Here is a 24,699-nt window from a genome sequence, read left to right as displayed (position 1 = left end):
TCATGGTCCTAAACATTTGATATAAATAGCTCATCTCTGTAATCCTTATAAAACTATGATACAACACACTATCTCAGTTTTTTGGGGTTTTTTTGTTGTTGTTTTTTTTTTTTTTTTTTGGTGGTACTGGGGTTCCTGGAAACCCTTCTACCTCCGGGCTACACTCTCAGACCTATTTTTTATATATATATTTTTATTTGGAAACAGAGTCTCTTAAGCTAGCGAGGCCGACTTCGAACCTGCGCGATCCTCCTGTCTCTGCCTCCCAAGGGCGGGGATTATAAGCGTGCGCCACCACGCCCAGCTGCACTATCTCAGTTTTAAAGATGACAACTCAAGGCTTATTAACATGGCCCTGTTCGTACATCTAATAAATGGTGGCGTCAGAGAGACATGGGGAATGAAAACATCTCACTTTTCTTTTAATCATAAAGAAAATAACACTGAATGCAAGAATAAATGTCAACTAATATTCAGCCTCCGTATCATAGGAAAAAATAGAAAGTGTGCAGAGAATGTTTAATCAGAGAGCAGGTGCTCCATGGAAAGTTCAACAATGTTGTAAAATGAAAGCCTGTATTTTTTGAGAAGCCCAAACTCTGGAGTTTTAGCTGAAATTCTTGATTTTTAATGTTGACAGCTAATTCAATTTTTATGGAAACACAATGTAAGCCAAAAATATGTAGTCTAAACAAAACATATTTGATATATGGCAAAAATATTCAGCCCACCCATGGTTAGTTTGTAGCAATCTTCTAAGTGACTTAACCCATAGATCTCTTCTTTTAGAGATCTTTTGCTGGTATTCACAAGGGACCTATTTCTTCAAACTGTAATTGAGAAAGTTTGTACTCTCATGCCAACCAACTGCAGTTTTATACCATTCAAACAGTTTCCACAAAGGGAAATTCCACTAGGCAAATTCTATTAGGAAAATAAAGCAAACTATAAAATTCTATCTTCAGAATACAGCAGGTTTGCAAATTGCATAGCATTTTTGTAAAATAGTAATTTTATCTACTTAAAATTAGCTTTTTTGATAACAAACTTTTTTCTTCAATTTAAAATTTACCAGTGACTTGAATCTAAAAATATAAAGAAAATAATCTGTTTACTTCTGAAATTTGCCAGTAATTTGAAAAATTAAAAGATGTCCATATACACTATCAGCAAATTTACAAACCTTAATGAATTGGCCATTTAAGGAAAAATATTCCTATATAAAATAACATTTAAGGAAAAATACTCCTACATAAAATAACATTTTTGTGAGATAGTATAGTTTGTTGAAAAAAATGTCTAAAATGATGTCATGCCCTCTTTTTAGTGCATAACACTTATTTTACTTCTCCCCAAAGACCTAATATGCACAAGCTTCAGTTGTATTTTTTTAAGTTCAGTTAGAAGCAAAAGTCCAATATGAAATAAAAGTGCTAGAGAAAGAAGATGGACAAAAATGATGTGTGCAACTCAACTTTTAGCTTTCACTCAATTTAATTTTAATTTGGTTATGAAAAATCATGCTTGGATTCACTTTCATCCCCTTATGCAAATGACTTACAACTGACTTATTTATTGGCCAGAATATCATAGAAACCTGAATTTGCATGAAAGAGTTCAGAAACAGATAAGAAAGTATAATTACCACCTACTCTTTCTTTACACCCATCTCTGGCCTTTATTGACTGCTATATCTACATACCCTCTTCCCCTCTTGGTTTTAGTTTATTTATCTCTATGCAGAGATACAGGCTAGTTTCTAGTTTCCCAACAGATAACCAATGAAACCTATTCTGCCCCACTCCTGTGTTATGCTCGTAGTCAGTCTCGCAGGGAATAATCACTGCAGTATAGGAGCTAAATAGAAAGGAGGGAAAGAATATCTGGGGTTTCAAGGTTAAGATGCTATTTGCCAGGCCTCATCACCAAGCGGAAAGAGAAATCATTTAAATCTAGATTTTAATAAAAGTTTTAGATCAAATGGAGAAGTATAAAACTCTGCAAACGAAAAAGTATCACCAAATGGTTAGAAATCTTAAACAGACATACTGACTGCAACTAACTACAAATGTACTAAAATGACCTTTATCAAAAGCAAAGTCTGGAAAAACTGAATTATCTTTTACTATTGGATTAGAGAGAAAATAATCTGGATTCTTTAGTCAATTAGACTTTTCCTTATTGTTAATCCAGTATGTATGTACTAAATCTGCCACTTAGCATAGGATATTATGAGTTTGGGCAAAATAGTCTCTCAAAGCTTCATTTTCCCTCAAGTGCAAAGGGATTATAAATATCTGATTTACCTGCTTCACAGAGTCAAAGAAATCTGATGAAATAATAGAAAATCTCTAAAAACTCTTTAAAGTATTATTCAATACTTTATATACAATATAGTATTATTACTCAATATAGTAATACTTAATAATCACTGCTTTTATAGTATTATTAACTTCAAGCTCATAGCTACATATTTACTAGTTTTAAAAAGATTTTAACATCAAGTAGTTAATACATAGCTTAACATATTAATACTCAGTAGTTGAAAAACACAAATAAAATATTTAAGCAGTTTAAAATCTACTAGAAATACAAATAAGTCTATTCCAAAGTAATCACTAACTCTAAGGATAAAACTATGACAGCTTCAAATTAATCATTACTTTAAGGCAAACTTGTCCATCATTCAATACTGTTTACCTTGTAAGAGTGTTGCAATCTGGAGAGATTTCTGAGATGGATGTTCTTTCAGAATGTCTAAGACAGTTCTACCTAAGCTATCCTTTATGTTGGCATCAATACCTGAAAGAAAAAGAAAACCCACTAAATGTACACCACTGGAGTGTCCTCAAAAGATACTCCCAATATATAACTGTTCTAATTTCAAATGTATATAGGCCAAGCACTGAAGGTCATTTTAAAAAAGTTACACACACACACACACACACACACACACAAAATTTTTGCAAGAAAAAGATAAGAGCCTGCTGCTAACCAAAGATTCAGAACATTCTTGAATTTTTTTAACTCATTAATCAGCTCATAAATATCACTAACCCAACCATTAAAATTACTTTTCAGGATTTTATGATCCCTTTTGTGTAATCACTAGTTAAAACCAAATAGTATACTTTCAAAATAAAAATACTATTTATTTATAGTGTGAATTCTTAAATTATAATGATCATATAATTTATACTGTATAATATGGTGAAATACTTAAATAATAATCATTTACTGTATTAGTTATATAATTACACTCTTACGAAACCTGAATATTTGAAAAATTTTTAGAAGGATGATTATTTTGAATTGTCCAAATACTGTTTCTCCAAATACAAAGACAAATAATCCATATTTGTTTATACCAGATTATGTTCAATGTCAGCACACTCATCACTAACCTCAATAAACCTCTTGAACTGTGCAACTGACGTATTTCTGTTTTTTAGTTTTGAAAATACAGATTATATTAAGGAACTTATTTTAATGTAGCAAGCAGCCTTCACTACCCTAAAAAAGTTTATAGATTTTTCAAAATACCTAACTGCAAACAAAGCCAGTTTATAGGATCTGGTCTCAAATACTGCACCATCAAAAGATTATTAAAGGTGCTGGGGATGTGGCTCAGCGGTAAAGCACTTGCCTAGTGTGCACGAGGCCTGGGTTCAATCCCTAGTACCATAAGCAAATAAATAGATTAATTTAAAAAGTGGTGCAAAAAAAGATTATTAAATATTTCCTTAAATGCATGTCAGGAGGTGTGATCAGCACACATTTAATGAATGTCTTAAATAATTTACTGTATCTCTACACTGCATCTCAAAGCTAACTATGCATGCAATTTTAACATGGTATGAGCACAATCACAGCACGAGAGTCTGCCAATGTTTTTCATTTTATATTTTCACAGAAGAAAGTAAATATGCTCTATCCATAATAAAAAAAAAGTTTACATCAGTTATTAACAAGTATAAATTTCTACTCCTGCCTTTTGATCATTAAAAAATTCTTAATTGATTTTATTTCATTTCAATCAGAATATACATATGTAAATAAGCCTACTTTGTTGTTCTTCCAAAACATTGCCTCTAAAAAGTTACCTTTAAAATAAGTCACTGTACCAACAATCAGTGGCTACTCAATTGATAATTATCTGGAAGGAGAATTTACCTTAAGGAGAAGGAGTAAAATCCCTGTTTAAGAGTTCACAATATAGAAACCTAAGGGAAATACAGTATTCCTTAATAAACCAAGCAATTGTAATAACTAGAAACAGATGGGAAATATGGTATTCCTTAATAAACCAAGCAGTAGTCATAACTTCCCAGTGAGCAATTCCTCCTTCTTGTAAAAATCAGAGCTCTCTTTTTCCTTTTGGCAGTTTCTCTAGTGTATTTAAATGTGACTAAAATATATAAAATGTAATTTCCAAGAGCTTTTTCCTAAAACATCTACTGAGTAAAAGAAGGTAAACTTCAATGTAAATTTTATCTAAACACCAAGGATCAATTCTATGAATCTGCCATTTGGAGTGAGGAAAATATGAACAAAACTGTCATTTTTCCTTTGTCTTTTTCTGAAATAGAAATAGCACTGGGCAGGACAGGCTTCATGATGGAGAGCTAGGATAGCTACCTGTCTCTAACAGAACCCGTACTACGTCCACCTTTCCAAATAAAGCTGCTTCATGAAGGGCACTCCCCTTTTCTGTCTGGAAAAAAAAAAAAGAAAGAAAGCAGAGTTACATTTAGAATGCTTACACATTTTAAAATTTCTTCATTTTATGTATTCAAACATATTAATCTAATCACTGTTTTTAGACAACAATTCTTTTTTTAAGACAATTGGTTTTTTAAAGATATTTTCTTTAACTTAGATGCTTTACTGTTTTGATGTGCTAAGTTTTCGTTTATCTTACTTAGTATTTCTGGAATTGTTAGTGGCCTATTAATTCTGTAAAGTTCTTAGCCACTTACTATTACTAATTATCTAAATATAATTGTAATTAGATTAATAGCTTGCTTCTCAACAAAAAGAATAAAACCAAAAGAAAGTGTAATATCTTCATGTGACAAAAGAAACTGTCTATTTAGCATTCTATAGCCAGAAAAATTATCTTCTATAAATGACAGTGAAATAGAACATTTGAATAACATTAAAACTGAGTGATATAATTAGCTTCTTTAGTAAGATAACATAAGAACTGTAAAAATGGACTGAACTATTGTCATAACTCTACTATACACAGTGATACCAGGAACTTTTTACTGCTATCACAGTGTCACCACAAATATTTTGGTGTTTAAATATGTCAAAACTATGGGCTTCTAAAAATCCCATAATAACTGTATTCCTTTCACAAGAGATTAGAAAAATTGTAAGAATATTTTGTTAAAGTATAAAGTAGGCTGTTTTCTCAAGTTTTGTGTCCTGCAGTTTACACCTCCTACAGTGTCTAATATTCACACTCAAGTTAGTACAGTTCTAGTCATCTCGGTATTCTGCCTCAACTCTATAGCTATAATCTACCAGACCTTGAAATATTTCATCCCAAACACTCTGCAAGCAAGTAGAATATATACAAGGAAATAACAGATGAACTCAAGCTCTCTCAGTCCCTAAGATTTGAATCCTACTTTTGTTGTGGACCAACTTTCTCCATTTTATTTCAACTCATAATTTAAAATAAACATGACTTCTAAAGTAGACAACCATACAGTTAATAATATAGTAGCATTCCAAGATTTTCCCAGTAATCATACATAAAACACAACAAAACAAAGGGGGAAAACCCCCTAATTCTCTGGAAGCCTGCAAAAGAGAACGAGCCAATAAAGGAATACAAATTCTTGATTCAAGGATAAAATAAAAATAACAGTGACTATAAGATATAAAATATAATTGTGGCAGTGGTCAGTAAAGAAAATGGCAGAAGTAACAAAGAAGCTGAACCATGCGTGGTAGCAGGCTGAGACAGGAGGATCACAGGTTCACTGCCAGACTCAGCTACTTAGTGAGGTCCTCCACAACAAAGAGACCCTGTTTCAAAAATGAAGAATAAAAAATAGGGCTGAGGGTGTGTCTCAGGGTAGAATACCCCTGGGTTCAATCCCCAATACAGGGGAAAAAAACCCTCCGTGACTACTGTATGTAATAACCAGTTAATAAAAACACCTTGATGGCGGTAAATGAAGACAAGATAACTAGATTGGCATGTAACTCAGGAAAAGAAAAAATCTCTGGTATCCTGGCTGGTACCAATTAGACATGCTGCTATTTCTTGGGATAAAAGGGAAGAACTCAAATGACAAGAACATCCTCTTCTTTGTAAACAAACATATGATGTCTCAATGAGTTGGAAGGCAGCAGCTTTTTGGGCCTTGTATTAGGTAGACTATATCTACAGCACTATGTTCAATTATGGGAATTAAATCTTTATAGGATTATTAACAGATTGGAATGTGTACAGAGAAGAGGGTACCAAATGATAAAGAACCGGGAAAACTTTACATGAAGAACAACTAACGGTAATAAAAAAAAGTTTTTACTGGGAAAAATGGTACATGAAAAATATATGTCTTCAAAGCACTTATAAACAATATATCTCCCACTTGAAAAGGAATGCATCTTTCCTCCTATTTAATTGGAACTCCAAGCTTTGTCTTCTTTTGCTCTTAACTCAAAGGGAGCATCCTCTCTCCCCACTGAAGCTAATCCTCCACTTGGTGCTCTTCTATCCCTTTCTGCTTCTTCCTGAAGTATCATCACAATTTCTCTTGCATCTTTAATTTCATTTTTTTCACTGGGCCTTTCTATTCTCCATAAACATACATACCTTTCCACTATCCAAAAACACCTTCCTGTGAATCTGCTATCTTCAAGCTTCTATCCCATATCTCCCTTTTCTTTGCCCCCACTCTGTGACTAGTCATCTTCCCTTATGGGCACAATTTTTGCCTAATTCTCTCATTTCTATATGTTCTCACACAGAGTACACAATTCCTGGCACATCATGGACACTCAATAAATACATGGTAAATGGATAAACTGATTGTATAAAATTGTCTTGGCATTCCTTCTGTTTCTTTGCAGGCATTTTTTTTTTTTTTTTTTTTTTTTTTTTAGTACTGGAGATGGAACCCAGGGGCATTCTACCTTCAAGCTACACGTCCAGCCCAGCCCTAGTTTTTATTCTTTATTTTGAAACAGGGACTCACTGAGTTGCAAAGGGCCTCACTAAGTAGCTGAGGCTGTCTGCAAACCATGACCCTCCTGTCTCAGCCTCCCAAATGCTGGGATTACAAGCATGTGCCACCACGCCCAGCCTCTTTTTTTAAAATTAATTTCCTGAGTATTCTTTATTTAGTTTATTTTCTTTCTTCCTACACTGTATTTCTTATATACACATATTTTTCCATGGCTTTATCTCTCAATTCTCTGGAGATAGCTTTATTGAAGAGGTGCATCCAGAGAAAGACTTCCCATGGCCCTTAGATATCAATTACAAACAAATTTCAAATAACTTATTTCCTTTATAGCACTTAGTGTAATTTATAATTTTTATGTTCGTTTAAGTATTTATTTTCCATCAACCCTACTGTCAACCCCATGACGGTAGAAAACAAATTTTCTTGTTTATGTAGATATAATACCTGGTATCATGACCTGAGAAGGATAAAAGGGATATGGTATTTTTATAGGGAAACTCATTTCATCTTAAAAGCAAAAGAAAGGGAGTTTCAAGGTGGTGAATGAGATAGGTCAAGAAAGTCTTTTCTATTAAAGTGATATCTGAGCAGACACCTAGAGAAAGTAGAGGAATTAGCCTGTGGATTAGTAAGGTCATGAGATAGGAGTATATACATAATGTTCCCCAGTAAGATTGTGGAGGCCATGGGAGTTAGTTTTAGAGAGATAGTAGTACAAAGTTATATAAGACTCTGTTGACCACAGTAAGAACGTTGGCTTTTGCTCTGAGTAAATAGAAAGCCAATAAGGTCTTTGAGAAAAAAATGTAGAATGACCTGACTTCACTTAATGTGATTACTTTTGGCTGTTATCTTAAAAATAAACTGAAAAGAATCTGTTATGGACTGAACATTTGCGTTTCCCCAAAATCCATACACTAAATCCCTATCCCACGGTGTGACTGCATTTGGACATAGGGTCTTTCTAGAAGTAAAGACTAAATTAGATCTTAAGAGTAGGTCATTAATTCAATAGTACTAGTGTCCTCATAAGAGGAGGAGAAAATCAGGTAACTCTCTTTCCATTTGCACTCAGAAGAAAGGACATGTAAATACACACTAGAAAGGGAAATGTCCAAAAATCTAGGAAGAGATCTCTTACCAAGAAGTGAATTGGCCAGAACATTGATCTTGGACTTTCTATCTTTTAGTAAGAAAATAAATTTCTGTTGTTTTAGCCACTCATACTGTAGCATTTTGTTATGGCTACCTGAGCAAAGAAAACAGGCAAATGTAAAAAAGCATGTAAACAAGCTAGAAAGAAAGAGATGATCAGGACTTGTGCTATGATAATTGTGAAAGTAAAGTAGTAAAATTCTGGATACAGGTTAAACACAGAATCAACAGAATTAACTGAGGAAATGAATATATAAAGCATGAAAGAAACCCTAAAGTTTGGGGGCCAAGAAACCAGAATGGCACTGACATTTGCCAAGATTGGTAAAAGTAGGTGATTGGCAAATCTGGAGAGAAAAAGTATAAAAGCCTAATGTTTAGTTAGGAAAATGTTGATATTGAGATGCCCATTAATCATCGAATGGTTATGTGCAGAGGGCAATTATATGCACTAATTTAGAGCTCAGAGTGAGGTCCAGGATGAAGAAAAAAGCTTGTAGTTGTCAGATAAAGGTTTTATTTGACGCTAAGAGACTGGATGAGGTCAACTAAGAAATAAGTACAGAGAGAGAAGAAAAAATGTCTCAACAGAAAGCGCTGGAACATTCAGATGCTTAGAGATCAGGGAGATGAGAGCACTTAACCAATGAATGGACATATCATAGGTTGCATTACTGGTACCTCCTTTTATACACCATTTGCTATATAAATTTTCAGTTTTTCTACTTATATGAGTGGAATATGCTTCCATAATTTTTTATTTAGGGTTTGGCTTTGTAACTTGCCAATGAAAATAACCAACATGATGTAAACAGAGATCTAAGATGTGCTTGTTTGTTGGATTTCTTCTCTTGTGTTTAGGCAATATCCCTATTTAGTCTCAGAAAGAAGATAACAGACACAGAGTCAGCTTACAACATCAAACAGAGCTTCCCCACTAAACTGCAACCTTTCAGTGAGAAAATGTTATGGCTTATTATTGTATGCCATTGATATTTCTTGTTTATTACACAATATTATAGCAATATCTCACTCTCATAGAGAATTATAGAGTTTTCAATGTAAAGGTTTATTGGGAAAAAGTAAAAAATAAAGTCTGGTTCAAGAAGGAGGATATGACTTTGCAAAAGGGGACAGAAAACAGAAAGCAAAATTTTTGAGCAACTGCTATGGATAAAATGCTTGTAAGGCATGGTATAACGATAAGGCTGAATGTCAGACAGTCAAGGTTCTAGCCTCTATCTTCTATAAAAATCAAAAGCCATCAGTCAATTAAGTGAGAATCAAAAGAAACTGGCTTCTCGAAGGTCAAAAAAAGTGGTTAGAAGAGTCCTGTGTCATTGCTAATAATAAATAAGATGAGGCATATGATTGCCTTCTGGGCCTAACAATATTACAGTCACTAAACACTTGACAAAAAAGAAAATAGGAACTTTTAGTAGAATGAGATAGTTGGAATGGGACTCATATCTAGTTGAATTTCATTAATCTAAGTTAAATTTTTAACTTTCCAAAATGATATTACATAGAAATTGGCCTATATTGACTGTGGCTTGAAATCAATTACTTGTTAGTATGATTATATTTAAAAGTCCTTAAAGGCAATGAGTAAACAGGAACAGACAAAGTTAAAACTTAGTTCTATCTTTAGTACCTTTTGGATAATGAGCATCCAGTGATTTGTTTAACTGATCAATTTAAAAATCACGATAGTTTCAATAGAATTTATTCTTGTTTAGATTTTAGCAAAAATATTTGGAATAAATTGGCACTTACATTTTAAGTAGGAACATTAAAATTAAAAATTGGCATTACAAACTGGCTTGTTCTGTGTATTACAGTCACTACCACCTAAAGTCTGTGGTCACTTTAACTTTTTAAGAGTCATTCTCATTATCTAACTGAGACAGTTACATGCAAACCTACAAAATGTTCTTGCTCCCATTTGCTTTTTTCTAGATCCTCTAAACTGTCAGCAAACAGTTCTTAATCAGTTGGGAACTATGGTGTGTTAATTTTAAATGGCCTGAAATGAGACCTGATTATCTGCAGCCGGTACAAACTCACTGAAGAGCTTGTTTTTTTCTATAAGAATGCAACATTTTAAAATTGAGTTTGATTCCAGCAACATAGCAAGACCCCATTTCAAAAATAAATAAACAAATAAATAAATGAATGGCTGGAGGTATAGCTTGGAGGCAGATTTCCTGGGTTCAATCTCTAGTACCATTAAAAAAAATGAGTTTGATAGTCTAGCACAATCACAAATGTCTACAATCCCAGTGCTTGCAAGAGCAAGGCCTGTGTGCAGTAACTTAATGAGATCTCATTTCAAAATAAAGGAGTTGGGGTTATAGTTCAGCAGCAGAATTCTCCTGATTCAATCTCCAACTCCACCAATATTTTTAAAAATGAGTTTGATTTTACTTAAAAAATAACCACAAAAGAAATATGGAATCAAAAGAGAGTTTTCTTGGAGAGGAAAATACTAAATATATTTTGTCCTTAAGTGGATGATATAATTGACAAAGAAAAACTTAAGGTATTGAAGAGACACAGAACAATACCAGAATAATATATCTCAAGTAGAGAAGCTGGCCTTAATTATAAACCTAAAAGGTCCAAATGAAGGGTTAAATGAACCTTCTTAGTTCATTTAAAACATATTTGCCAATACACATTCATTTTCAAATGTGTTGGTGGAAATTTGTGATTGCTTCTGTTTTCTCATTAAAATAAAAACAAAGTCATGATAAGACAGCAATAACAGAGAAGAAAGTGTTGAAGTATTGAGAAGAGAGAAGAAATTATTATCAGAGCCAGGCGTGATGGAGCACGCTTGTAATCAGAGTACTTGGGAGGCTGTGACAGGAGGATCACACAGGTTTGAAACCAGCCTCAGTTACTTAGTGAGGCTCTCAACAACTTAGTGAGACCCTGTTTCAAAATAAAATTAAAAAATAGGTCTGGGAGTGGATCCGAGAGGTCGAAAGCCCCTGGGTTCTATCCCCAATACCACACACACACCAAAAAAATTATCCCGGAAAGTCAGAGAATAAAAGGGTTATTCAAATGTAATATATTCATGTATCCATATACCTTATTTCTTCTCTTACTACTAAGTACTGAGAACAAAAACTTTACCCTATCAGCTATGCATCTTAACAGTTCTTAGCATGGTAACTTGCATTCTTTATTATTAACTTTTAGCAATTTTTTTTAAAGTACCAGGAATAGAACCCAGCGGCATTTTACCTCTGAGATACACCCCCAGCCCTATTATTTTTTAATTCTTTATTTTTTAATTTTTTATTGGTACATTGTACATATACATCATAATGGGGTAAAAAACATGTAGACTTAAATGCACACATCACCCAGCCAGCCCCCACAAAGTACCCACCCCACTCCCTCCCCATCCCTTCCTCCCATGCTTGGCTTAGTGGTTGACTATGATATGAATAAGTACACTGTGTGCTTTAAAGAGTTTCCTAGTTCCCCCCTCCCATCCCCACAGTTAGGTTGCCTTATTTGCTCCTCTATAGAATCTCCTTTTTAACCTGGAATTCCTCCTATGACCCATTTAACCTTAGCTTTCACATATTAGGGAAAGCATCCGATTTTTAAGGTTTTACGACTGACTAATCTTGCTTAGCATAATGTCCTCCAGTTCTATCCATTTCCCTATAAATACTGCAATTGTGTTTTTTATGGCTGAGTACACAGTTTTGTAATCCATTCATCTGTTGAGGGACATTTTGGCTGGTCCCATAGTTTGGCTATGGTGAATTGTGCAGCTATGAACATAGATACACATGCATTAGTTTGGTAGTTTGGTTTCCTTTCTTTTGGGTAGATACCCAGAAGTGGTATTGCTGGATTGAATGGTAAATTTGTTCCCATTCTTCTGGGGATTCTCCATCCTGTTTTCCAAAGTGGTTACACTAATTTTCAATCCCACCAACAATGTTTTAGAGTTCCCACTTCTCCACATCCTCCCACCTTCTCACGCTGCTCAACAGTCAATTCAAGATGGATCAAAGACTTGGAAATTAGACCAGAGAACTTGAGGCTCCTTGAAGAGAGCAAAGGTCCAACACATCAACAAAAAGGCACAGATAAAACTTTCTCAACAAGACCTCAAAGGCACAACAAACTAAAAGGCAAATCAATACATGGGATTGCATGAAACTGAAGAGCTTCTGTACAGCAAAGGAAACAGTCAAGAGCCTTGACCGAGAGCCAACAGAATGGGAGAAGATTTTTGCCACCTACTCCTCCATTAGAGGACTAATATCAGAGAACTCAAGAAATTCAACACTAAAAAAATCAAATAATCCAATAAAAAAATGGGCAAGTGAACTAAATAGATACTTCATGAAAGAAAAAATTCAAATGGCCAATAAATGCATGAAAAAATGTTCAACATCATTGGCAATCAGAGAGATGCAAATCAAAACTACCCTGAGATTTCACCTAGCTCCAGCTAGAATAGCAACCATTCAAAACACAATTCATTCATTCATCCTTATTTATTTATTTATTTATTTATTTATTTATTTATTTATTTTGTGGGTCTGGGATGGAACCCAGAGGCATTTGACCTCCAAGCTACACACCCCACCCTATTTTTTTATTCTTTTTTTTTTTTTTTTGGTGGTACTGGGGTTCTTGGAAGCCCTTCTACCTCTGGGCTACACTCCCAGATCTATTTTATATTTCTTTATTTGGAAACAGGGTCTCTTAAGCCATCGAGGCTGGCTCCAAACCAGCGTGATCCTCCTGTTTCTGCCTCCCAAGCACGGGGATTACAAGCGTACGCCACCACGCCTGGCTTATTCTTTATTTTGAAACAGAGTCTCACTGAGTTGCAAAGGGCCTCGCTAAGTAGCTGAAGGTGTCCGCAAACCGTGATCCTCCAGTCTCAGCCTCCCAAATGCTGGGATTACAAGTGTGTGCCACCATGCCCGGCTTACAATTCTTTATTTCTGAAACAGGGTCTCATTGAGTTGCTGAGGGCCTCACTAAGTAGCTAAGGCTATCCACAAACCTGGATCCTCTTTCCCTGTGTCCCAAATGCTGGAATTACCAGTGTGTACCACCATACCCGGCTTAATTTTCAGTAATTTCTTTCATTTTCTATAACATTCATATAAAGTCTCATTGACTTAATGTTATGCTAGTGCTTTAACTCTTCAAGTTTTCATAAAAGAAATGTATAAACACAAACACACATATACAATCACACCATCATTTTGTAGTTATTCCAAGTTGGGTTTAAAATCCACAGAAGCAATTGCTAATTTTAAAGAGAATTGTCAGTTCAACCCTATTTTCTTAATATGTCTGATTTTCCTTATTAATAAAACTTTTAAGATGAAAGAATTTATAAGAAAATATAACACAGGCTACCCTATTTATTTTTTATTTTGAAACAGGGCCCTTCTAAGTTTCTAAGGGCCAAATTATTGAAACTGGACTTGAACCTGAGATCCTCATGTATCTGCCTCCCAAGTACTGGGATTATGGATGTATAATGCCATAGACAGCAAACCTGAAACTTTGAGGTCCAGCATGATGCCACAAGTGAAAATGCCATGCCTGATCTCATGTTACAAGTCATAGCCAAAATGCAGGTGCAGGTAGATAACATCAAAATACATTATACGTGGACTTCCGGGAAGATGACGACCGAGAAAAGCGGGGCTTAAGAGCCCCGCTAACAACCAATCTCCATTACCACAAAATCAGTGCCTTCCATAGCCAGAAAACACCATCACCAGAGAAAAAAAAATCACCAGGCTCCAGAGAGAAAGCAGACTGAGAACAGAGCTCAGAGCCACAGAGGAGATACACCGGCCTCACGCCCAAGGACGCGGCAGCAGTGTCATATTGCCGGCGGCAGCGGCGAATTCACCGGACGGCTACAGCAAGCTGAGGTGAGCCGCTGCGGAAAAGCCAAGTGGGAATTTTCAGAGCAGGGAACATCTAAAACTCCCAGTGGCTGAGCTCAGCACACGCTGCAAGGACTCAGAGTGGAATTCAAAACCAAGAAGAAATAAGCCAGCCTCACGGCCAAGGGCGTAGCAGCGGCGCCATATTGCCACTGGCGGCAGCAGCAGAGAATTCAACAAGTCCAGTACAGCTACATCTGTGAAGTCAAGAACAGTGAGTCAAATTGTGGGCCACAGAGGAGAAATCCCAGTACTGTACTTCCTGGGACTTGACCCAGTGTGGGAGTGGTGGTGGCAGAGATAGGAGAACGTGCAACCTGGCACCCCCCACAGTCTAAAGCAGCCTCTATTGACTCCCTGGGTTGGAGACTCTGTGATACAACCCAGTAAAGGAGTAGTGGGGTCTGAGATACTACAGACTCAAGATCCAGAGCACCTTAAGTGAAGTCATAGTGACCCAAGGGAAGAACCCAGAGAAGGAACAAACTTCCGAAATCATAGGAAAAGAGGAATAACACTGGAGCAATGAATGCCCACAACCCCACAACATCAGAACCTGATAAAACTGAAAATCAGAGATTTCTAGAAGATCAAATCAGGAAAATAACTGTAGAAATAATAGAGGTGCTTCGAAAAGAACTCAGAGAGAGCCAAAAAGAGATAAAGGATGCAATTAATGATGTAAAGGCCTCAATTCAAAGCACAAACAACCGATTAGACCACATGGAGAATAGAATCTCGCTCTTAGAAGATGAGCAATCCAAAAATGAACGCATAGTTTCTAATCTAGGAAAAAATATCCGACAGCATGAATCTGACATTGAAGAAATATGGGCCCATTTTAAGAGAGCTAACCTAAGAATAATTGGAATAGAGGAGGGAAAAGAAAGTGAAACCAAAGGGATCAACAATCTCTTCAAGGAAGTAATAGCAGAAAATTTTCCAAACATAGAGCAAGAGGTTGATACACAGATCCAGGAAACTTATAGAAATCCCTTTAGACAGGATTGGAGAAGAGGATCCCCACGCCACATAATTGTCAAAATGACCAATGTGGAAGCCAAGCAGAGAATCTTAAAGGCAACAAAAACAAAGGGCCAAGTGTCATTCAGAGGCAAACCAATTAGAATCACTCCAGACTTCCCAAACCAAGTCATGAGAGCCAGAAGGGCTTGGAGTAACATATTCCAAACTCTGAAAGAAAACAACTTCCAGCCAAAAATTTTCTACCCAGAAAAACTTTCTATCAAATTAGATGGAAAAATAAGAAGCTTCCATAACAAACAGAAACTGAAGGAATTTATGTCTTCAAAACCAGCACTAGAGAAAATACTCAAAGAGATTAACTACAAAGAAGAAATAGGTAACACACACCAGAACCAGAGAAACAAGATTTTCTATCCAACAGACAACTAAGATTGGTTATCTGTGGAGATTCATTATTTATGTTAGTCTTTTACCTACCTCTAAATTGTATTGTTTGCCTTTATTGTTGTTAATTTTTAGGATTTCTAGTTGGAATATTAATATACCTTCAGATATAGCATTTGGAAATATTTTATCCCATTCTATTAGTAACTTTTAACTCTGTTTACATTGTCTTTGGATATACAACATTTTTTTATTTTTTAGGGAGTTTGTATACTCTTCTGTTGCCTGTGCCACTGAAATCATATCCAAGAAATCACTGCCAATTTCAATGTTGTGAGGTTTTATGACCCAGATTTTCTTCTAAAAGTTTATAGTCTTAAGATTTATATTTAGGTCTTTTATCTATTTTGAGTTAATACTTGTATATGGGATTAGTTAAGGGTCCAATTTTATTCTTTTCCATGTAATTATTATTTTTCAACAATATTTAGTTAAAAGATTATTATTTCCACCACCAAATCTTCGTGGAAACCTTGTCAAAAATAACTTGATAATATAGGGAAGAATTTAGCTCTAGGCTTGTATTTAACTCCAATGGTTTATCTATCTGCCTTTAGAACAGTACTACACTGTTTCAATTATTGTAGCTTTATATGGTTTGAAATCAGAAAATATATATCTTCTATCTTTGTTCTTTTTCAAGATCATTTTGGGTATCTAGAATCCATATTCCATATTAGAATAGATTTTTTCTGAAAAATAAATATATAAATATATGATAGTTTCACCTAAAAAAAAATAGAAAAAAAATATTCTCTGGTAAGAAAGAAAGCAAAAAGAAATATTGAAATGTTATCTTTAAGTCATCAAAAGCTTGGTATCAGACAAATGAAACTTTTATGTGAGATTATCATTTTTAATTTTGGATAAATTGCTATAATACTAGATGTCAACCACTAAGCCAAGCATGGGAAGGAGGGATGGGGAAGGAATGGGGTGGGGATCGGGTGGGGGCTGACTGGGCAATGTGTGCATGTATGTCTACAAAATTTTGTATCCCACTATGATGTATGAATACAGTGCACCAAAAATAAAAAAGAAAAAGAAAAGAAAAAAAAAGAAAAAGAAAAAAAATACATTATACGTATGTATGAAGAGTCACACAAAAGATTGTTCTGTGCAATTAATAGGTACTGATAATTAGATGAAAATGCAAACCGGGCATGGTGGTGCATGCTTGTAGTCTCAGTATTTGGAAGGCTGAGACCGGAGGATTGCGGTTTGTGGACAGCCTCAGCTACTTAATGAGGACCTCCGTAACTTAGTGAAATCCTGTTTCAAAAAATAAAGAATAAAAGTAGGCGAGGGAGTGTAGCTCAGAGAGGTTGAATGCCCCTGGGTTCCATCCCCAGACCACTTCCCAAAAAAAAAGAAAATGCAAAAAAACTGAAAATTTTATATAAAATTACTTATAAGCTATAGGTGTACAGTATATATAAAACAGATGAGTTTCATGTTTAGAGTTGGATCCTAACTGCATGATAACTCATAAGTGCAAATACTCCAAAATCAGAAAATATCCAAAATCTAGGCCGGCCATTGTGGCACACGCTTGTAATCCCCGCGCTTCGGAGGCAGAGACAGGAGGATGGCTCAGGTTCAAAGCCAGCCGCACTGGTTTAAGAGACCCTTTTTTCAAAAATAAAATTGGTCTGGGAGTGTAGCCCAGAGGTAGAAGGGCTTCCAGGAACCCCAGTACCACCAAAAAAAAAAAAAAAAAAAAAAAAAAAGAAAGAAAGAAAATATCTAAAATCTAAAATACCTCTGGTCCCAACCATTTCAGATAATATATATTCAAACTGTTTGAAATTAATTTAATAGAAATTAAATTGTTTGCTAGTTCAAATATGTGTTATCATTTAAAATTGCTCAGAGAGAAATCATGCAGAAAACAAAACTTTGAAAGAAAATACTAAAATAAATACCACATTTAAAATTACATGTAATTGGCAGGAAAAGATGAGATTTTCTAAGCCATCCATAATTTTTTAAGATTTATTCATATGTAACTCAAATATAATTACAGTCTAAAAGTACATTACTATAATTTGCCAAATGAGATTACTTTTAATACTGCTAATTCATTTGCAGCTGATTAACTAGAGAAATTGAATGAATATTAAATTCTCTGAAACAGTTCAAGTTGCTAGCTGCTATTGTTTCCTCTCAGCCAGTAAAATAACAAGAAGCACCTACTTCATATTTTAAAAATTTGCACTGACTCTGAAAAAATTTATTGTAACAAAATTTGAGTAACAAAATTATTATTCACTCAAAAAAGCAATGAGCTCTCCCCACAAAAAAAGATGTTTTCTATGAATAAAGCAACAAAACAAACACAAAACATAATTAAGGTTAACTATATCTAACGAAAGATTCATCTCATTGAATATATATATGTGTGGTACTGGGATTCCTGGAAACCCTTCTACCTCCGGGTTACACTCCCAGATCTATTTTTATATTTTTATTTGGAAACAGGGTCTCTTAAACCAGCGCAGCTGGCTTCAAACCTTTGCGATCCTCCTGTCTTCGCCTCCCAAGCGCGGGGATTACAAGCATGCACCACCATGCCGGGCTCATTGAGGTATATTTTAAAATATGTTATCAGGTCTCCTGGAACTCTTCATAAAGTAAATATAAATAAAAAATTTTAGCATCACAAAAGGCTGCCCATCCTCATAATGTATCAGCTCTCACTGTGTGTGTGTGTGTGTGTGTGTGTGTGTGTGTGTGTGTGTGTGTGTGTTACTAGGATTGAACCCAGGGGCATTCTACCTCCGAGTTACACCCTCAGCCCTATTTTTTATTCTTTATTTTGAAAAAGGGTCTCACTAAATTGCAGAGGGCCTCATTAAGTACCTGACTGAGGCTGTCCTCAAACCTCCAATCCTTCCGTCTTAGTCTCCCAACCACTGGGATTACAAGCGTGCACCACCATGGCTGACTCAGCCCTGACATTTCTAAGCAGGTAGGTGCAGTAGTTTGAATAGATTACATTCTTTTCCTCTGAACTTTGAGTAACAAACCCAAAATGCTGCCAGGGGCCAAGTAAAAAAATCTAAAGGAATGGAACTGGCAATGATATGAGACAGTGGAAAGAAGCTGGGACCCTGGAAAGCAAATGCCCCATCTAAAATCTTTCAAATTCAATATTTTAAAATACTCTTTAGCCAAATAATACATATATGCAAGTTAAATCATACCTAAAATTCCAAACTGTATGAAAGTCTTCTTCAAATATCACTTCCATGTGTCTTCATGTTCTCCTCCTTAAAGGGATATATTTTTCTTATCTGTCTCTCCATCTCTCTCTCTGTTTTAGCATTTATGAGATTTCATTTTATAGGGGTTATTCTTGAAAATTTTGTCCCCACTGCTAAATTTGGTACAGAGAACTTTTTTACTTTTAATTTTTTAAAAACACAAAATATAATTTATTACACAAAAATTAACCATATATATTTATAAAGTCAAATCTAAACCCTGTTCCTTCTGGCCCTGTCATCTAGTACAAAATATTAAAAGGTTGGCCATGGACACCATGTGGCTTCCTGATCTTAGTCACAGAGAGAATCCTTCCAAGGAGTGTTATGAAAGCAGGAAATACAGGTTAGAAACATTTTCATGATAAACATCTAGTTATATTAATAATCAATCATTAATAAAGTACTTTTGTGAGTCACCTACCATAGAAATCATGTATAAACTTAATTTCAATACCACTTTGGTGGGAAAGACTTTTTTCCCTTAATATGAGGGCTAGAGAAAATTATTGTGCTTATTTATAAGGCTGCCAAAGTCAAATAAATAAAAAACAGAGAAAAGATATAACAAATATCAAGCAACTAGATAATGTAGGCACAGCTCCAAAGAAAAGTCTAATTTAGGATATCAGCCTTAAACTTGATATTGGAAGGCCTATCATTTTTAGAAACCTAAAAAAGAAAATCCTGGAGATAGAGAATTCAACTGCTAAAAATTGCCTAGAAAAAAAGTAACCCCACAGGTGAAGTGCTAATGTCACCTGGAGTGTATAGAGTGTTTGCAAAACTGGCCACATCTATTCCCTCTGGGCATCATGCCCTGTTAAAATATGCACCCCCCCGACCCCGGCTTGAGCTGGGCTTGGTGGTACACACACTTTTAATCCCACCATTTGGAAGGCTGAGACAGGAGGATCATGGTTTGCGGACAAACTCAGCTACTTAGTGAGGCCCTTTGCATCTCAGTGAGACCTTGTTTCAAAATAAAGAATAAGTTTATTCTTTATTTTGGGGGTGTAGCTCAGAGGTAGAATGCCCCTGAGTTCCTTCACCAGTGCCACACACAAAAACAAATCTGTACCCTCTTCTAATCCAGAGGTAGTATCTATTTTCCCACTCCATAAAATTGAGTGGTCTTGTAACTTGCTTTGTCCAAGGGAACATGGCAGAAGTGATGGTATGCTCATTCTAAGCCAAAGCCTCGGGAAACCTTGTATAATTCTCATCCGTTCATTCTCTCTCTACTATACTATTGCCATACAAATGAGACTAGGCTGAACTTATGGATCCTGATAGGCATGTAGCAACCTCATAAATCACCCCCAAACAGTACCTAGCCAAACTCTGAAAGAGAGACACTTATCTGACTTATGATGGACTCAACATATATGAGAGAACCTAGCTGAAACTGGAAATACCCCATTGAGATTAGATTAAATTGCTAATTCCTAAAGGATGGGTGAAATTGTTTTGTGTTAAGTCATTACATTTGGGCTCATTCATTATGTGAAAGTAGCTTAGAGTACACAGGGGAGAAGGTCACAATCTGATAGGAACCAAAAGAATCTTTGGAAGATAAGAAAGCTTCCACTGACTTAGGAGCTAAAAATCAATCATGAAAGCAAATAATGCTTAAAAAACACTATTTGGAGTTGGGGATAACTTAAGATAAATAATAATAATAGACTATCCAAAACCTACCCAAATGCTATCCTTCAAAGATCAACTCAAATCACATCTCTTCAATATTTTTTTAACTTCCCTTAGGCATAGTGATCATTCCTTCATTAGTTATATAATGATGGTAAATTATATATTGGAAAGAGGCCTGGACTTTAATAAGTAAGTCTAATTTAGCATTCTAGTTTCTATCAGCTATGTGTCCTTGGGCAAGTTTCTTAGATCTTTGACTCTGATTCCTAATTTCTTAAATAGATATTAATAACTCTCAATCCCAAAGGTTAGCTGTGAGCAATAAATTTTAAATATATCAACATGCTAAACACAAATATTAAAGTGAGTTTTTTTTTCATTCATCCATTCATTCATTAACTTTGACTGAATTCCTAATATATGTATGTCAGGCTATATGCAATTCACCAGGAGAAAGCAAAGAATTACTAATGAAATTAAATACAATTGACATATATTAATTTTTCATGTGTATAGCCCTCCAATTAGCATGAAGTTATAGATTGTGCCTTCTAGGGTCGTATTTCCCCAAAGCACGTGGGGCAGCATTATCACCTTCCAAACACAACTACAAGAAGACTCACTTGGCAGCTCACATCCATTCCTGCCTCCAGCAGCACCTGTACAACGGCTTTGTGCCCATTGCGCGCAGCAAGGTGAAGTGGTGTGTGCTTTCGTGTGTTGCAGCTCATTAAGTTAGGGTGTGCACTGATGATCATTTTGACCACTCGAAGCCGTCCGTAGAGGGCTGCCAGGTCCAGAGGAGTTTCAAGCTTGCTGTTCCTTATTGTAGGATCGGTGAGCTCTTCTAAGAGAACAGCAACAACTTCTGAGTGCCCATACTGAGCTGCACAGTGCAGGGCAGTTTCATTTTCATTGTTCTAGTTAAGACAAAGATACAATAGAGACATTTGCAGAAATTCAGTTAGCCATCAAATTCTAAACATGGCCATTTAATTTTAAAAATTAAAATTAAGATTTTTTAAAATGTAAATTTAAGATTAAGCTATTTATTTATTTACTTATTTATTTATTTTTGCAATTCTGGGGGTCAAATCCAGGGCATTGCACAGGATAGGCAATTGTTCTCCCACTCAGCTACATTCCCAGCCCAAGATTAACTTAAAGTATGCTTTAATTGAATTTTATATTTGGTAAAAGTATCTATCAATCATGTTTTTATATCACTTTAATACAAAAAAACAAACTTTTCCCCACATCAGATATCCCAATTTCAAAGAATAATAAATGATCTAGACATGTTAGTCAGTAGCACTGCCCAGCCCGGATGGCCACTGTTCTCTGACAGTGCATTCTGCCTCCATGATATTTGTTAGTGAGGGAGATTAATAATAACACACTTTTAATAGACTGAATTTCCAAGAGACAGTTAAGATGGGAAATTTCTGATAATACAAGATCTATAGAAAAGTTTCCGAAATTATGTTTTATTTAATTTGCCATAAGTATAAATTATTGCTTCTTTTGCAAAGGGAATGAAAATATTCTGGCCCTAAAATATAATCATATCTTTTTGAAACATAATTATAGATTGAGAAGATACCTAGGCCCATGTAGCCAGCCAAATTACAAGGAGTATCACAGTACTACATGTGCAGATTATAAATGTTCTTCTTCAATGTGAGTGAGGTTTTTTTCTAGAAATTTAGCGAGGTAAAAAAACTGAACCCACTGGAGTGGTGGCGCACGCTTGTAATCCCCACACTTGGGAGGTGGAGACAGGAGGATCGTACAGGTTTGAAGCCAGCTGCGCTGGCTTAAGAGACCCTGTTTCCAAATAAAAATATAAAATAGTTCTGGGAGTGTAGCCCGGAGGTAGAAGGGTTTCCAGGAACCCCAGCACCACAAAAAAAAAAAAAAACTGAACCCACCTGCAAGGCAGATTGACCCTTCAAATATGATTGTATACTTATGTACACACTTAAAAGTGATCTAAGAGTCATCTAACTACCATCAACAATGTGCACATATGTGAATATACCAACATCAGTCTCAGTACTCAGTCTCTGTATTGGGATGGGAATATTATTATTATCCCCATTTTAAAGATGAGGAAACTAAGACATTGAGTATTTGAATCATGGGCTTTTATTATACAGGGATTTAGTGGCGGGGCCAGGACTTGAATAGAGTAGCCCAGACCAAAAAGTCAGAGCTCAGAGCCATCACACATACCACCTTCCACAATGACAACTGTTACTATTCCCAATGAGTGTTATATGAAAAAATAGAACACTTCCAGGCAATGAGTAGTACAACAAAACTGGATGAGTGTTTTGTTTCCCATTTTCTGAGTGTCTAGAAGTTTTACATATATTGTCTCATTTAACTTTTACATAAACCTTTCAAGATTGCTATTATTAACTCCATTTCATGGGTGAGGAAACTAAAATTCACAAAGCTGACATGATATGTCCAGGAAAAATCAAGATGTTTTGGCACCTATGTCTATCAAAATCCCAAACTCATGCTCTTTCCATCATCCAATACTACCTGGCATATATTACTATGGTGTCAAAGAAGCACTAGAAATTAATAAATTAATGATCCAAAAGCAAAATTCCTAGAGATTTTGCCCCCCAAAAAGTACTAGCTAAGTTAGTAGAAAGGGACTGCTGAGATAGTTGTTCTCCAAAATATAAGGACAAGGAAGGTTCAAACTTAAATAAACCATGTTTCAGAAAGTAACTCAGGCTTGCTCTGAATTATAGAAGAATACAAATAAGTACTGCTTGAAGGAAGATTTGAAAATATAACAAGAATAGTGGCAAAGAAGAGGAAAGCACTAGGAAAGGCTTCTTACTACATTATGTTTCTAGTAAATATCAAAAGAACAAATCCAGAAGAAAAACCTGCTGCCTAGAGACAGTCAATGAAAAGCTGAGATCTAATAGGCAGGAATTCAGCTGACAATACTGTTTCTCCCATCACTTGTGGGGAGTCATTCTTGCACTTGGTTTAAATGTATTATTGTAATCTAGCTCCTCAGAAAGACTGATTTAATATAGGTTTAGGCTCCCTAGTTCTTAAATCTAAGTTTTAAAGGCCTAATAAGAAAATTGAGGCTTTTATAGCATAAAAATATGACAGAGAAATATGCCTCATGACCAATCCAATTTTCCCTTCGACTGAAAGAGATTGAATCTCATTTTTCAAACTACTTTCAAAAACTCTTTCCTTTGAGAAAAGAGAAAGGCTAATAATGAAATAATGATTCCTCAAAGGTCTCTCTCTACTTCCCCATAGTCCATATCCTATAAAAATAATAAGAGAAAAAATGAAAGTTTTCCTTTTTTAATTTCTAGAGTTTATTAGATTTTTTCTTTTTTGCATTTATTTCTTTTTACTGGTGCACTATAACCTCACATCATAATGTGGATCATGTTGACAATGGCATATATTCACACAGTACTTGGTGCCCTGCCCTCTCTCTCCTGCTTCCCCATTTCCCTCCCTCCTGATACTGAGTGTCCAGGGTAACAGTGTTATGTTCACATCACATAGTCACATGTAGTTTTTCCATTAATGAACCTCAGCCTTCCTTCTCTATCCTTCCTTCCTGGCTTAGCTGAGGTTTCCTCTCTATTGTTTGGAGTGCCTTTGGTATTCCAAATACTTCCTAACTTGAGTATATTTAACACCAATTAGCACTGTTCAAATCCTAAGAGAAATTAATTCAATCATTCAAGATCTACTCAGGAGTAATATTCATAGGTTTTTATCCACTGTCACCACATACTTGGGCTGTCATATCAGTGGAGATCACAACTGTGATATCTTTACAAAGGCATGATTATATACTTATGTCCACACAAGTGATCTACCGTCAACTATGTGTTCATCTGTGAAAAAGCCAACTTTAATCTCAGTATTTTTCTTTAGGAAGGGAGAAAAGGTTGAGGCAGGGGGACACCAAGTGCTGTGTGCATGTATGTCATTGGCAACATGATTTACATAATGTGAGACTAT

The 24,699-nt window shown here is 35.4% G+C and overlaps 1 protein-coding gene across 8 annotated transcripts in view; it reads right to left on the bottom strand.

The window, feature by feature from the left end:
• ANKS1B (ankyrin repeat and sterile alpha motif domain containing 1B) overlaps positions 1-24,699 on the bottom strand; it is a gene marked incomplete at both ends in the record, with an annotated part of 1,119,409 nt that overhangs the window by 899,777 nt on the left and 194,933 nt on the right. For all 8 annotated transcript variants that reach the window (XM_080705700.1, XM_080705710.1, XM_080705709.1 and 5 more), the window contains 3 exons: positions 2,701-2,802; positions 4,639-4,714; positions 21,294-21,590. In XM_080705700.1, coding sequence (XP_080561826.1) covers positions 2,701-2,802; positions 4,639-4,714; positions 21,294-21,590 — 475 coding nt within the window. The remainder of the gene's footprint in view (positions 1-2,700; positions 2,803-4,638; positions 4,715-21,293; positions 21,591-24,699) is intronic.

Source organism: Muscardinus avellanarius (assembly GCF_963383645.1).
Source record: "Muscardinus avellanarius genome assembly, chromosome: 11".
NCBI lineage: Eukaryota > Metazoa > Chordata > Mammalia > Rodentia > Gliridae > Muscardinus > Muscardinus avellanarius.
The sequence above is the reverse complement of the archived record's forward strand: the minus strand, read 5'-3'. Positions and strand labels throughout refer to the sequence as shown.